The sequence below is a fragment of the Helicoverpa zea genome, chromosome 17, assembly GCF_022581195.2.
Source record: "Helicoverpa zea isolate HzStark_Cry1AcR chromosome 17, ilHelZeax1.1, whole genome shotgun sequence".
Taxonomy (NCBI): domain Eukaryota; kingdom Metazoa; phylum Arthropoda; class Insecta; order Lepidoptera; family Noctuidae; genus Helicoverpa; species Helicoverpa zea.
The window spans coordinates 9528641-9545441 of record NC_061468.1 but is presented as its reverse complement, the minus strand read 5'-3'; the positions used below and the strand labels follow the sequence as shown (position 1 = coordinate 9545441).

Sequence of the window (16801 nt, the reverse complement as noted above, 5' to 3'; positions counted from 1 at the left end):
TTTGAGGCACGCCATTATAGCATGTCAATCTATACTAATATAATAAAGAAAACAATTTTGTTTGTTTGTACCGTAAAGGCTCCGAAACTACTGAACCGATTTGAAGCATTCTTACATTGCTGAAAAGCTACACTCTTCCCAAGTAACATAGGCTATATTTTATCCCGGTACGGTCAGCAGTTCCCGCGTTACGCGAGTGAAACCGCGGAAAAATGGCTAGTCCGCATAATTTCAATAACAGGTAAAATTAGGTCTATCAAAGAAGTCTTAGGAAAAATATAAGCAAAACAGTAGGAATCTTAATTGTTTAAACTACATTGTTAACTCGGAGGCACGTGGATATCAGAAACATAAAATAAGTCTGTTGAGACTATATTCATGATTTTTAAACAAATCATGTATCTGGTTTGTAAAATGTAACTCTGAATGGCCTTCAAAGTATTAAATAAACATACTAGCTTTTCCGGAATATCTTCTCAAAAAATCTTAAAAAAACTGATAAAGCGCCTGAGTAGGTATACTAGACTTATATTAAATGGCTTGGCAGTTTTTTGCCGTCTAAATTATAATAAAAGCAAAACAGCTGAGGATAAAGAAAACATGCACGAATATTTAGACAATTATCAATTTTAAAATTTCGTATTTTTCCAGCAATAAATACCTTATCCCATGCTAATACATATACTCAGCGCTGAAAATGGTCTTCAGCATAGTCAAATAAACATTATTGTTTACCTACTGAAGAACAATAATCAAAACCAAATCACCCTCATTTACCTAAAGACATAAACTAAACGTATATTTTTAATTACGTTTATAAACTAAACGATATCAATGGGCGCGTTGATAGGGGTATTTAAGATCGAGTCGGTAAGCAATCTACATTAGTCAGACGACACGCTGCCGATCGCACGGACGGTCGACGCAAGCACTATCCTTTTACGACGCGTACATCGCGAATAAAAAAAATATAAACATCATTTTATACACGAAAAAGGTTAAGAAAATTTAAATATATTTTTTGCGAATTTTCGGGATAATTCCTAAATATTTTTCGGATATTCCGGTCGCGGTTGCAGAGGTTTTAGAAAATATCTCCGGGTCGTGATAACATCTGAAAATCATCATCATGACAAAAGAAGAGAGTTCAATCCCTATCCTCAGGAAGTTTGTCATCGATTGCTTCATTGCTATTGGGCGTAAGTATTTATTTATTTATTTATTTATTTAAGGACAACCAACAAAGCATACACCAGAAAAGAACATGTTATAGCACTTACATAATAATTACATTTTGTAGTGTAGCCTTAATTAAAGGCTGCCACGGCATGCATTAAACATAGGAGTAAGAAAAAAAACAATAAAAAAATCATTTGCCATGTTACTAGCTAAGAATATTGTGCTGACTTGTGCCATCCAACAATTAATCACAGAAAGGAAAAACAAAACCTAAACATTTTATAAGTTTCAAAGTCTTATATAAAAAAAGTCTATAAGTACATTTCTTTTTCATTATTTTTTGCATTTTTTGTGTTAATTTTAACATAAATTCAAATGTAAAACAATAGCATTTTTTAGTATGTAAATATAGTCGAGAGAAAGTCGTGGTGGCCTAGTGATTAAAGGACCAACCTCTCAAGTATGAGGGCGAGGGTTCGATCCCAGGTCAGGCCAGTACCAATGCAACTTTTCTAAGTTTGTATGTACTTTCTAAGTATATCTTAGACACCAATGACTGTGTTTCGGATGGCACGTTAAACTGTAGGTCCCGGCTGTCATTGAACATCCTTGGCAGTCGTTACGGGTAGTCAGAAGCCAGTAAGTCTGACACCAGTCTAACCAAGGTGTATCGGGTTGCCCGGGTAACTGGGTTGAGGAGGTCAGATAGGCAGTCGCTTCTTGTAAAGCACTGGTACTCAGCTGAATCCGGTTAGACTGGAAGCCGACCCCAACATGATTGGGAAAAGGCTCGGAGGATGGAGTATGTAAATATACTCTATTAGCCGTTCTATCTACTGGCTGTTTAGGGATAGGGAGCCTATGTTACTCGGGAAGAGCGTAGCTTTCCTATAGTGAATGTTTTTTTCAATTGGGTTCAGAAAAAATAAAAAAACAATCAAGTAGTTTCGGAGCCTTTAATGTGAAATAAATAAATTATACCTCTTTATTATTTAATTTGTAAATTACAGGAAAAAACCTATTATTTGATCAAAGGCTCTATTTAAAATTCTAAAAATAACCAACCGTTTAGAAGTTAACTGGGCTTAAACCATCGTTAATGGTTTAACTACACGTCACAGTCGATAATTGCAGCAATCTTCGGAACCAACAATGCGTGAATTAGTGACAAGTTTAAATATCCCACAATTACTGCAAATCATTCTATTGTATTTATCTTAACTGCATTTAAACTAGACTATTTGATTGTGACCATAAAACTTAAATTTCTAATCACGTCAAACTCGGTTCAATCTGAGGAGTTACGGAGTTCATCATCAGATTTAGCTTTGCTGATTGATTAAGACGATTATTATAGACCAGGGTATTTAACTAACTTCCGATAAATTATAAAAAAGTATATAGAATACTTTGCATGCCGTAGGGTGAAATGTATTGAGACACTACAAAAAATGTCCATCCTATTTGTATAGAGATACTTTTTGTAAGTAAATTATTTCTATTTGTATTTCATAAATCAAATACTAAATAAATCTTAGAAGTGGTTAAAGAACCCTCGTATATATAAGACAAATAACCGTTAAAAGACTATCATTAAAAAAACCTTAACTTAGAGCGCCCGCAGACTGCAAACTTTTAGTCGGCCGACAGTTTATTCGAGCTCACAAATCAGTATGAGAATGAAATGAACGCACATTACAACGATCAGGTAGTTGGCTGAAATCAGACGAACTTTGATTGAATTCACGATTTTCTAAAATACAAACAGAAACAATCATGGGCCCAACTATCGGCCGACTGTTTAGTCTACAGTGTGCGGTTACACAAAATATATATGACATCAGCACACATTTAACAACAACGTCTTCTCAGGTCGAAGACCGCTGTTTTTTACTGGTACCAATAGTTGGTAAATATTATTAAAAGTTCATCATCATCATTACATACATACCTACTAACTATAGGTAAAAACAGCGGTCTTGAACTGTAGTAGGATATGTACCGCAGTTCAAGACGCAAAAAAATACTCAAAACTAGTTCTCCAATTTATAAGTGTCTAATTAAAATAAAAATCCAATTTGACTTATCGAGAATTCAAAAACTTAAAAGTTTAAAAACCACTCGGAATTTGCATATAAAAAATAACCAGTTCTGAAGTGCCTAAGTCTAACATTAAGTCGTTAACTTACATATTTGCTTAAATGCTGTCATTCTTTTAAATAAAAACATCTCTCATTGCGAAAATGAATAGGAACGTAATATTACGAGCTCATTATAGAATTCGCATAATTTTCCTTAAACTCAGATCACAATGTATATTGAACACTTGTTAATGATTTCAATTTTAATTATCAAACACAATACCCCCAGTTATAAATGCATACATTTTATATTTGGTAGAAAACTCACTGTTACGTTTGTGAAAATATAAATGACTGGAAAGAAAAATATAAACACATTAGTTCCTCGTTAACTTGCATAATTGGAATTGGGAAGTCAGAGCAAAAGGGCCGAAAAAATAAAGAAGCAGTATAATATATTTATACTGCTTCTTTATTTTTTCGGTTCTTTTCTTTCTTACTTAACTTACTCTTACTTTCTTATACCAAAAGAAAATTACCACCAACTTGCACCCACCCGGCCGCGGTTCCAACCGCGCTCCGTGGAAACTACTTCATGTGTGCAGAAAAAGATAGCCTTTCTAAATGAATGGACTACCTAACTGAAATCATTTTTCAAATCGGTCAACCGTTCCTGAAATGAGTAAAGAAACTCTTTAGGTTCATAATATTAGTAAGTACTAACAATATTTTTTATAGCATAATAATGTTATTTTATGTTTTGCTTCAGTAACACTCGGCATATTTGCAACCTCCCTACTCTGGCAGCCGTTTGAACGAGGTTTCTTCTGCGGAGACCAGAGCCTTATGTACCCTTACAAGCATGACACCGTCACGGTTCCCATGCTGAGGCTCGTCGGATTGGGTCTGCCTATATTAGCCGTAAGTACATACATACCTTACAAGAGAATTTATACCTTATGCTCTGCTACATAAGGTTTACTTTCCATGGTAGCATCCTTCCAAGAAAACACTCAATGTACATAAAAAGTATGCACAAAAACAAATGACATGCTGTCGCTCCGAAGACGTGGTTTTGATTGAACCATGCATAGCAAGAAATCGTCAATTGAAGATAGCAGGCATATACGATGATGTGCGGTTTATGTGAACCGCAGTCCAAAATTATATGGGTAGGAAGATTGGATGGCTATAGCTTCTCAACTCTCGAGCATTTTCCCAACTATGTTGTAGTACGCTTCCAGTCTAACCGGGTGCAGCTGAGTACCAGTGTTTTACAAGGAGCGACTGCTTATCTGACCTCCTCAACCCAGGTACCCCGGCAACCCAATACCCCTTCGCTAGACTGGTGGACTGGTGGACTTACTGTCTTCTGACTTCCCGTAACGACTGCCAAGGATGTTCTATGTCAACCGAACCACGAAGATCATAACTTCTATAAACGAAAAAATGACATGTATGCCGACTTTGTAAACTTAAGTTTATCCCACGTCGCAATTAATTATCCTTATAGTTTACGATGTACTATAACACAGGCAAAGTACCCTGTTGACATTAAGCAGGAAAATAAACTGTTAAAGCTAATATTGACATAGGTATTACCTGCTTTGATTTGTAATAAGTTCTCAGTAGGATAAAGATATTAGCCGGTAGTTATGAAGGCCGACTATATGGCACTGCTTGTAAAGTATCAGGCACTCGGGGTATTTATTAGCATTGTAAACCTATCTTAATAGGAAAATAATACATCTGTATGCTACTTGTGTAAGCTTATGATAATCGGAAATGATCATCTGGCTAACAAATACAGGAAAAGTTCTATTTACTTCCTGATGGCTTTACAATACGATTAAATTAACGGCTCGCTTATCTTCGAAAGAATTACCAAGCCTCTGGTACACAAAGGACTCCAAAAGGAACAGATGTGGGTTTCAGTCGGTAAAAATCTACACAAAATACTACAGCAGGAAGGGTCGCCGGATGATTTCTAACCTTAAATGCCGCAACCAAAGTTGTCTCTATTAGCTTTCCCATAAATCGCTCCATCTACTTTTTAAAATCCCATGAAAATACCGACAGAATAATATCACGCGCAGACACGGCGGACCAACCAAATAAATCGCCACACAATACGATACGATATGAAAGACAGGATACGAAAACGAAAGTCATCAAAATCTGAAAATAGCTGAAAATGACGCCAGATAAGAAACCCAGCCACAAATCGATAACAATATAGTTAACTACTGATATAAACTTTCCGAACTACATTACCTAGGTCCGTAATCGTAATGGTCAGGAATTCAATTACTACAAAAAAAAATATTTAAAAAAAGCGTGGGGTGCTTTTTAAGATATTATCGAAATGAAAATCACTGTACTCATTATCTGTCAATAAAATATTTATAACTATTGACACCATGCACCCCACGCTTTTTTTAAATATTTTTTTTTTGTATTCACACTATTATTAATTTATATTCATTGAAATTTTTAACACTGTTTTCTTAATTTAAATTCATTAAAATTTATTTTCTATTTTTTCGTTCGTTTTTCTATAAAAAGCGTGTCTTTAGTTTTTTTAAACTATTATTTATTATTTTATCTTGTCTTGTCTAGAAGTCACATCTCTTGGAAAATTTTATATTTATCGAGACTTAAAACCACAACCAAAATATCTGGTTGTCTGTTTGTCTTGTACTGTTGATTTTATACCGCCAGTGTGTCCTTAAATAAATACTTATAACTGAGCAGTGCAAACCTATTGATTACTCATTATGTTTTAAGGAAAACAAATAGTGAGTTTTCGTTAATTTCAGTATGACTCAAAATAAATACTTTATGCAAGTCACATAACTTATACTTACGTCAGTTTTATAGATTACCGAGCCGAAGTTCACCGACCACATAAACGTCTGGTTTCTTAAAACCTCTGTTTATTACGGTTTTTCATGTTCAATTTTCAAATTAAACTGTTGTTTTAAGAAGCAGTGACTTGTATTGTCGGTGTACTTGGGCCCAAGTATAACAAAAAACAATACAGGATCTTATTTATTGAGTGTATTTACACAAGCTTTTTTATATTGACAGGTCAATTTTGAATGATAATGCAATGTTTTTTAAGTCAAGAATCGATTAGTTTTGCTTACAGAAAGTATTTTTATACATACTTTTCAATTTATCTATACAAATATCCGTTTCGTTTTTCTCTGAAACTATTGAGATAATGCTTTTTATCAAGTGTGTAAACCTATGAGGTATTTAAATAGATAAACGTTCTGTGTAACATAGGTGTGTATCGGAATATACATACTTAATCTCAGACATCCGGCGTTTATTCTAGCAGACATATATTTATTTACCTGCGCTGTATAAATATGATTTAACACTTAATGATGAAATTACTGCATTTAGTACATAAATATTTATGTACCTCTCTTGTGTGCTTACACTAAATCCGTATGATTGATGTTACATAATATTTTCATAAGCGAAGTTGATTATACAGGAATGAATTTTAAGCAGTGCGCAAAATAAAAAACTGGTGTTCCAGAATCATTAACAGAACATATCTGCATCATCAGTAAAAAAAAAAATTTTCATTCTTTTATCCGCCCTAAAATCAGCAAAATATGGATACCAACTATTCTTACGCGCTTGGAGCAGCGCCCGCGTCAGTATACCGGTTGCCGCCGTGCCTACTATGACGACTGTGACCGTACAATCGGTTACAAAATAAACATCTTTCGATATCAATGACTTTTCTTTTTTGTACTAAAACACGACAAAATAGAAATATACGTATCTATAAAACATATTTAACTATAAGTTGTCAAAGTTTGCGCACTGGATAAAATTCATTCCCGTAATTACATTACAAAATGAGGTCAAAAACCTAACCGGTCCCAACCATATTAACGGAGGCTGGGGCTGCGGGTTGTTCGAAAGAGTTGCCGCGGCCCTGGTACATAAAAGGCCTATGAAGGAACACGGCGGTTTTCAGTCAGTTAGAACCGCAGTATGCAGGTACACAAATATACGCGAGGCGCAATTGATTTCAATGTTTATAGGTGCCAAAATTACGAGAGGTTAAGTTTTTAATGGTAAATTTAGACTAGGATATTTACTTTAAACCGAATACAGAGAGGATGAGCGGTGAGGTGATCAATTCCATTGCGGATCTTTTTACTTTAAATCTAGACAAAATCAAAAAGTCACCATGCATCTTGAAAAATTCTAATTTCAATGTTATCTTCAACATTCCCTAAGATTTAACACTGAAACGTAAGCAGTAGTGCACACTTACATCAAACCAATTGACAGAAATAGTCTCAACTCCCGTCTGTCCGTCTTCCGTTGTACGTAGTACACTTCCACTGGCATTGTGCTCTAAATACATCCGTATTGTATGCACTTACCCTATTAAGAGGACAATGATATGAATGGTAAACTGATGGCGGAAAATACCGTGGAATAATAACGATATTTTTGTAAGTAACTTGTTGTTTTCGACGTCTCAAGGGACCTGTAGGCAACAGGATAAAATGTAGCTTAGAATACCAATACGTTTGATCGAAATCAATTAAATCTAAACAAACTAGTAGTAGTATGAATAGGAAGGGAGTGAGTGTCAGTATGACGAGTGAATTCAGGGGAAAATGGAAGAGGATGACATATTGTGCCGATTCTTAATAAAATTGGGAACAGGGGCCCGATTCTCCTAAGTTAATAATGTCAAAATCGAATAGAAATCGAATCGAAATATGATCGCAATAGCAGTTTTAACCATATCGGGCATTCTGCTACTAATAAAAGACCAATCGTATTCGATTGACATTTGATTGGTGTGCGATTGGTCTGCTATTTTGGTGATTTTGGTCTATACGGTAGTTTGCTGTACAATCATTTTGCAATCGTAAATCATTTGCAGACAAAATGATTCATTATTGAATGACAGAAAAGGATAAAAACGTTTATTTCAAAGAAAAAATAGCGGAATGCCACATACGCTTCAATCGTAATCGAGTCGGGATTGGATCTCAGTCGAATCGAGTCGAACGTGAATCGTATGTCGCTTAAGTAAAATTAGGACAATCGGGCCCCAGGGCAGGAGCAAGAAGAAACTACATAGTAGTGAAAGATAAATTGCTGCGTATCTGTAAATAATTTGGTTGATTTTTCATGGCATAGCTTCCGAAAATAAAATAAAAAAATACGATAGGAAGGACTCCTAGTTTTCAACAAATCAACAAAAATCTGTTGTCCATTTATAAATAAAATCACAAAAAAGAACCAAATTAATTAACTAGAATACAAAGAAATTCCGACCAGAATTAATCAAGATTTCAATTCTAAATTCAATCAATGCTCTTTGCCAATACGATTTTGTATTAACGTAACATTGGCACTGAAATGATAACCGATTGCCTATTGTAAGTCCGTCTGAATGACGATGACGTCATTCTGTTCATTTGTATGAACTTAAAACCATTGTGCACACGTGCATGCACGCTATCTATCGAAGGCTATTGATTGTGTATAGGTATGGCCGTTGATAAGAAATACATTTGTCGGATTGATTTGCACCTGCGAAAATATTTTCGTGTGAATTTATACCAATTTCAATTTGCCGATGCAGCCACTGTTGGCCTATTTATCGAAGAAGGCTACAGGCTAATTTTTATCCAGATGCGGGAAATAGTTCCCTCAGTTGGGTGAAACTGCTAGAAAAGCTAGTGTAATATAAATTATAGTTGTAGTCATGTCAGTCTGATATTTAGAAAAATACTTCTTAGACCTACTACCTAGTTTATCGGTAGCTAGTCTAAATTGAAATAGGCATTGAGTTAATTTCTTTAATTATTAACGGTGACGCTTGAATGGTTAACTTAATTATTAAATAATAAAATGGAAAAAATAATATGCTTAATGATAACAGTTATCAAGTCAAGGACATTTGTACTGAAATTACGACTTATCGTGATTGCTAATTATTATCAGCATGAAAAAATGAAAGTGTTACTATAGAAAATATATTTTGTTTTCATGTATTTATTTTTACCATTTATTACCTGTATAAATACAATATATATCTTATTTTTGACTCTAGGGTGACGACAAGTTAAACATAAATAGCTCTAAGTGCAAACATGCACAAGGATAACAAATAAGATAGTTTTAATCTTTCAGCCATAAACACGATACGAGTATGTTATAAAATATTAAATCCTTTAACCATGTATGTATCTAACAATGATTTAACAGTAAGTAAAGTAAAGTAGTAAAGTATAAGACCTTACAATATCATTCAATATTGTTAAATAATTATACTATTTAGGTCATTAATATTATACTTTACACAAAATTAATTCAATACAATTCATCTCCAAGTTACATAAACATACTGAATAAGATATTATCACTTTATGATTATAAAATATAACGAGGAACGCGCTTAATATTTATTTTAATTAAACATTCAATTAACTTATTCAGAGATAAGAAAACATTTGGTCATCAAAAACTCGTTTATTTTAAGTTATTAAAGTGTCCAGATTCCGGCTATTTAGGCATTGAGGGTATTAGCTACATTTTAAATATCCATAAATTCCCGGCAATTTAAAACCAAACAGTAGGTTTGTCACATGATATTTACTTGTGTCGTCAATGTATCAGAATTTAAGTGGGTTTAACCCATCACTTTTTCAAAAACTGACATTTTGATTTATTCATAGTATGCGGTATTAACATTTCTGGTACTCCAGTTAGACTGGAATATTTGCAAAAAAAACGGCGACTAGAACTCGCACACAGAGACTTTTGGACCAAAAAATTTTAATTTATAATTATTATTCCGTTGTCCCCAGTTCCTAGTATGCGAGTGGGGACTCCTGCGCAAGATTGACAGCAGTGATCGATGCCTGGGCGTGCGCATACCGGCCTGGGTCCAAGGATTCTACTGTAGCCTGGCTTCTTTCGGCATTGGAGCTTGCTTCGTGGAAATCGCTGTGAACTTCTCTAAAAACATTATTGGAAGACCGAGACCTCATTTTTTGGATGTAAGTAATTTTACATATACTAGGTTATCTATGGGCCATTGATGCCTGAGGACAAGGTTTTATATGAATAAATTGATTAGCTTCTGTTAGTGGCTTCACCGGTGTAACGTGGGAACTATTAAGCGTACCCGGATAAAAGAAGCCTATAAGCCTTCCTCGATAAATAGGCTGTCTATCACTGAAAGACATCTAAATCGGCTCATCCGTTAATGGCCAAAATATAACAAACAAACTGACTTTTTCATTTATCATACGGTTTAATAGCTGAACCGTCGTGACGACATATACATAATGTTATATTGATAAGTATGTAGTAAAATAAGTATGAAACAGTTTAGTTTATTACATTACAAACCAGAAGTAATTGAATTAACTCTAGTAGCGTTGATAACCAATATCCATATCAATTTAATAGATAGTACGTTATTCATATAAATTGATATCAATGTTTCCTGTACTAACAATTATAAGTACAAATCGTAAACCAACAACGTTATTTAGTTGTCTAGTAGAATATTGTTAATTTCCTTATAAGAAGTATCTTGGGAATACATAATATATATTGATATAGCTAAGTTTGCTATCAACGGTAAATGAGTAGAGCAAAACTAATTGCCGATTGCGTTTAGTAATTTCATTACATTATAAATCCTTGAATTGTTATCAATTTTCATTCAGCAACTTACCTATGTCGTACCTGTAACCTACTCAGAAATATCTAGAAAGTAATTGAAGATACCTATTGTAAGCACCGGCGCATCCCTTCGCGTGTTTTACGAATAAATCACTGGGTTTTTTTAACAAAATGTTGTTCCGCAAAAGATAGAAATTGAGGTAGGACTGTAGATATTTTAGCTCAGTGCACAAAATAATCTCAGGTTATCATAAAATAATATAGAACATCCAGCGCGTGGTCATTTAGCTGGTTTTCTTTCTAATTGCTCAATCCACCATCTTATTTCCAGGTATGCCAGCCGTCAATAGACTGCAATTCAGCTGAATGGCAGAACAAGTACATCCAGTCCACTGACTACACTTGCAACGGCCCACAAACCGACAGGTTTGAGGACATGCGCAAGAGTTTCCTCAGTGGACACTCCGCTTGGGCGGCTTACTGCATGATTTATTTAGCTGTAAGTATTATCTTTTTGGTAGCTGAAACTACGAATATTTTAAGATATAGTTTACTACTTTTTTTACGAGTGCTTAGTGCGAGTTTTCGTGAATTTATTTACGGACTCACATGAGAGCGCGTATAATAAGATTTGTATGGAACAAAAACAGCTCCGCCTAGTGTCAAAAATTGGAACCTAAAGTAGCGAGTGCCAGTTTACAAATTTTCGAAATCGAATCGCTCGGACTCTCAAGTGAACGTGACAGGCACGGGATTGGTTTATTTCTGCCGTGATGCGAGTGCGAGATTCAGATTTTGACAGATCGAATAGTAAATAAATACAAACGCGATCGAATTTAACCAAAAAGTTCTCACGAAGATTTTTGTGGTGAAAGTGAAGTGAGGAGATATTCGTATATCAACAATTAAGTTTTTATTTAGTGAAAATAATACCAAAAATATGGCAGGACGCTTTTTCTTTGCTCGGAGGATGTTTGCGGCCGCAAAGGCCCAAGATGAACGCAACAAAAGCGCCAGAATTGGGGCAAGGGCTTGCGCATTTTTTAATTCGTTAGTTCACCTCACGGAGACGCAATTTAGACATAGATATAGATTGTCCAAGAAGATTTTTAAGTTCTTGTGCAGTTAACTGAGACAAAGCACAAATCTAAAATCCACTCTACGTGTTTCCTTGGAACATAAGGTACCTATTTATGTAAGTTACAATATCAATTTCCAAAACAAAACTAGGTATGTATATGATTGAAGAAACTTTCTCCTTCTTTTATTTGCAGGTGCTTACCGCTTTATTCTTTTTTGCCACTGGATCCTATCAAAGGCCAATTAGAGAAGCAAAGCACGTATCCCAAAAAATGTGCAGTGTGTATTTAGAACAAGTAACTGAGGTTCTGACTCATAGAAATATATAAGCTTCCCTAGCACTCCAGAGTGCTTAGTGCGAGTTTTCGTGAATTTATTTACGGACTCACATGAGAGCGCGTATACTAAAATTTGTATGGAACAAAAACAGCTCCGCCTAGTGTCAAAAATTGGAACCTAAAGTAGCGAGTGCCAGTTTACAAATTTTCGAAATCGAATCGCTCGGACTCTCAAGTGAACGTGACAGGCACGGGATTGGTTTATTTCTGCCGTGATGCGAGTGCGAGATTCAGATTTTGGCGGATCGAATAGTAAAAAAATACGAACGCGATCGAATTTAACCAAAAAGTTCTCACGAAGATTTTTGTGGTGAAAGTGAAGTGAGGAGATATTCGTATATCAACAATTAAGTTTTTATTTAGTGAAAATAATACCAAAAATATGGCAGGACGCTTTTTCTTTGCTCGGAGGATGTTTGCGGCCGCAAAGGCCCAAGATGAACGCAACAAAAGCGCCAGAATTGGGGCAAGGGCTTGCGCATTTTTTAATTCGTTAGTTCACCTCACGGAGACGCAATTTAGACATAGATATAGATTGTCCAAGAAGATTTTTAAGTTCTTGTGCAGTTAACTGAGACAAAGCACAAATCTAAAATCTACTCTACGTGTTTCCTTGAAACATAAGGTACCTATTTATCAATTCATGTAAGTTACAATATCAATTTCCAAAACAAAACTAGGTATGTATATGATTGAAGAAACTTTCTCTTTCTTTTATTTGCAGGTGCTTACCGCTTTATTCTTTTTTGCCACTGGATCCTATCAAAGGCCAATTAGAGAAGCAAAGCACGTATCCCAAAAAACGTGCAGTGTGTAATTAGAACAAGTAACTGAGGTTCTGACTCATAGAAATATATAAGCTTCCCTAGCACTCCAGGTGCTAGACAAGAACTTGTCTTCATTTTAATAAATTAATATAGATAAATTAATTAATTTAAAACAACTAAAAACTTTTTTCGGGCGTCGCGTCAAACATAAACAAAACATCCAAACAATAACCCCAAAAATTTTGAAAGACAGTCGTCCCATACGATTACATGCTAAAATGACGTCTTTCTAAATTTGGTAGGTTTATCCCACCAAGCGAACGGAACACCAACCTAACAAAAATGATCATCGCTATTCGCCGTGAGGAAACGTGATGCGAGTAATTTGCGAGATGGCAACTCGCACTCGCTTAAATATTGCATTCGGTTCGTTTGAAGTTGACTCGCTAAACTCGACAGTGAAGTCATTCGCAAAATTTTGTTCAACTCGCACTAGGCACTCAGGTAACTGTAAAAAGTTTATCGATAACATAAACGTCAGTTTTCTAAGTAAAACTTTTTAATTTTCGAAGTAAGCAATTGTTTTAAGATTAGCCTAAGAAATCTGGTTATTTATCTTTACATTATTTTATTTTATTTTTTACTAGCCGTTTTCCTCTTTATAATATTAGTATAGATAAGTACTTGAAGCTTATAACTGTTCCTATTACAAACATTTTGGTAAAATCCTGATATTTAATCACATCCAACAGTCTCTCACCTTGTCATAACATTCAAAAACCGTTCACCCAATTAACCAAAGATTATCTCCGCAGCTATACCTGGAAGGGCGCATGACGTGGTCTGGTACGCGCACTCTCCGCCACGCTTTGCAGTTCGGAGCATTCCTGCTGAGTTGGTTCACTGCACTCTCCAGGGTCACAGACTTTAAGCATCATTGGAGCGATGTGCTCGCTGGATACTTCTTGGGAACAGTGTTTGCTGTTGTTATGGTTAGTATCGGTTTATAAAGTTAGCACTTTTTGTTGATATAGAGAGATCTACGTGAGATTTTAAGTTTACGCCAACATTTTTGAAGAAGTTAGGCAGATGATGATAGAGAGAGAATTCTCCGATTTTTTATAAATTGACCCTAAAAGTCCCTACAAACTGCAGACTAAAATTTCAATAGTTGGTTGGCTAACAATTTATTTTGAAGGAACTGTGTCTGATGGCCGGACACCTGACGATCCACACTATTGTTCACTATTGTTCTCCATAGTGATTTATGAGCCCGATTAAACTGGAGTGACTAAAAGTGTGCAGTATACGTGGACTTTAAAACGAAATCTATTTCATAATCGTCAGCCGATATGTCGTCCAGGCGGCTTTTGGGAAACCCATTATTTAATCTTATTAATGAATTGAACTATACTCTGAAATACCCAGAAAACAAACCTACATTTGGTTTATCGACAGCCGCAAGAGAGCAAGTACCTACTATTAAAAAAGACTTTATCGGACCTACTTGATTACACCTACATTATTATTTTACCTAAATTCCCACTTCATTATCGATATATGTAGGTACAGTCAACCTACGTTTGTGTTCGATGATAAATTCAATACTAAACAATAGTGATCTCGTATACAAAACTCATTTATTTTTACTATCGCATATTTAAGATGCATTCGAGTGCATTGACTGTCTGATTTCATGTTTACTTATTTTAAAAATAAAATTATCTAAATATTTTTATACCAATTAGTGTTTTTCAATAATGATATTATTCACCTGTAGAGATTGAATTGCGATTATTTTTGTTTTTTGTTCTATAATTGGAGGTGTTTATAATGCTCGAGGAATTTATCGATAAATATGTAAACAGACTCATATATTTATTGTAAATTCGATGCAAGAATTGGTGTTATTACTTAAAAGTTAAACAGTCTTTTGATACGTATTTAAGGAAATTATGAATGAATGCGAACTCAATGCTGTCTCATAACAACAGAAGTGTTTAAGATAAAAGTAAACTGGAATATAAGTCTTAGATCAACCATTTAATAAAATGATGTTATACTGGCCGTTTTCCCGCAGTTTCATCCACGTTCCGAGTTATCTACTGCCCTAACGAAGATAAAATATAGCCTATATTACTTAGCAAGACTGAATCTTTCAGACAGCTAAAAAAAATTTCAAATCGTTAAAGTAGTTTCGGAACCTTTAGGGTACAAACAAACGAAAAAAATATTTTTCCTTTTCATTTTTTATACATTTATTTAACCATGTATGTACACAGTAAACACACACGAAAGAAGAAAACGTAACATAAAATAGTACAAAGGTACTACTTATTTCTAATGAAATCTCTTCCAGCAGACCCGTAGTGGGAGAGTTAGAATATAGAGATTTAGAGAAGAGAGCCTTTACAGTAGTAGTAAAATAACAAACATTTCTACCACCTTCACCATAATAAACCTATTTTTCATTCTGTTACAGTGGCGATGGGGCACGGATGTCGTTCTGAAGAAGAAGAACAGCAGCTCGTTACCCTTCGAGACGGTCACCAGCCAGGCGGTGCCCACACAGCATTGAATAACAGTTTCACTTAACTAAGTTATAGGCTATGTCTTCATGACTTTGTTGCCTTAGAGTACCGGCTCTGTAGTTAGTCGGCCGATAGTATGTTTGGGTTTTTAAGATAGTATGAAGATGAATGGTGTCAGAAAATAAAGATGGACTTAGGTGGTATCAGACCTCCTGAAAACTTTGATTGGAATCAATATTGTCTTTAAAAAAAATATTGCCAACCATCTGCTTAGTTGTCGACCGACTGTTTAATCTGCAGTGTGCTAATATAAAAGTGGTATTCGTTTCTGGTAATAAGAAAAATAGAGAAGGACTTTTGCACGACATAATAATAAACAACTAAGTATACCTATGTCTTTAACATAAAAATGCATTGCTTAGTTTTTAAAAATGATCTTTTTATGACAGAATATTTTTTACGATTGTTACAAATCGTGAAATCGTAAAATCTTGTATGTGATAGTGTCTGTCTAAAAATATGACAATGATGAAATGCTGAAAAGGAATATTTGCGTTATAGTATCAGTTTAACTAAGATTTCCAGACCACTTTTATCTTTAATCTATTCAGTTATTGAATTTATCCAATTTAGCTTTCCACTGTAAGTCAACAAGCATGAAGATATAGTCATTAGTTCTGTTAATAACTTGTTATTTAATATAAGAAGGCTGTGTACTTTACGTTGTATCAACGTCTAGTTTGTTAGAAAATGAATATTTAATGTGATATATTATTATTTTTAGGTTAATTTGATGAATGATATTTAATAAAATCTCATAATTATAAAGTTTGTGTGTTCTTTGTCCAAACTGAAGGAGCGATTAGTTATTTTCCATCAAAATGATCATTTCGTTTCATTCGTCGAGCAGAAATAATTTGTCACATTTTTTATACACTGATATAAAAAGAACCTGAAGTTTGTGAGCATGTGTGTGGGTTTGTGTATATTTGTCAAGCGTTCCTTCAAGCCCAAATGACTAAACGGATTTTCATGAAATACAGCAGTAATATACAATAGACTACTTTTAATCAGGGTGCGCAGAGCAGTGTAAAATAGAAAAGTTGTAGTTTGTCCTTATCCCAACTTCATAC

The 16801-nt window shown here is 34.7% G+C and overlaps 1 protein-coding gene across 1 annotated transcript; it reads left to right on the top strand.

Annotated features, from left to right (window-relative positions):
* Window positions 1–872: 872 nt before the first annotated feature.
* Window positions 873–16496, top strand: LOC124638226 (putative phosphatidate phosphatase). Its single transcript, XM_047175124.1, has 6 exons — window positions 873–1199; window positions 4030–4181; window positions 10127–10318; window positions 11284–11451; window positions 13953–14129; window positions 15620–16496. Exons 1-6 carry the CDS (start codon window positions 1130–1132, stop codon window positions 15713–15715), a joined length of 855 nt encoding a protein of 284 aa, XP_047031080.1. The 5' UTR covers window positions 873–1129; the 3' UTR covers window positions 15716–16496.
* The last annotated feature ends 305 nt before the right edge of the window (window positions 16497–16801 follow it).

Bases quoted from the DNA above. Each gene is read 5' to 3' on its own strand.
- LOC124638226 (XM_047175124.1), top strand. From the start codon at position 1,130: ATGACAAAAGAAGAGAGTTCAATCCCTATCCTCAGGAAGTTTGTCATC. The intron at 1,200-4,029 runs GTAAGTATTTAT...GTTTTGCTTCAG, and splicing joins TTGCTTCATTGCTATTGGGC to TAACACTCGGCATATTTGCA. The intron at 10,319-11,283 runs GTAAGTAATTTT...TCTTATTTCCAG, and splicing joins CGAGACCTCATTTTTTGGAT to GTATGCCAGCCGTCAATAGA.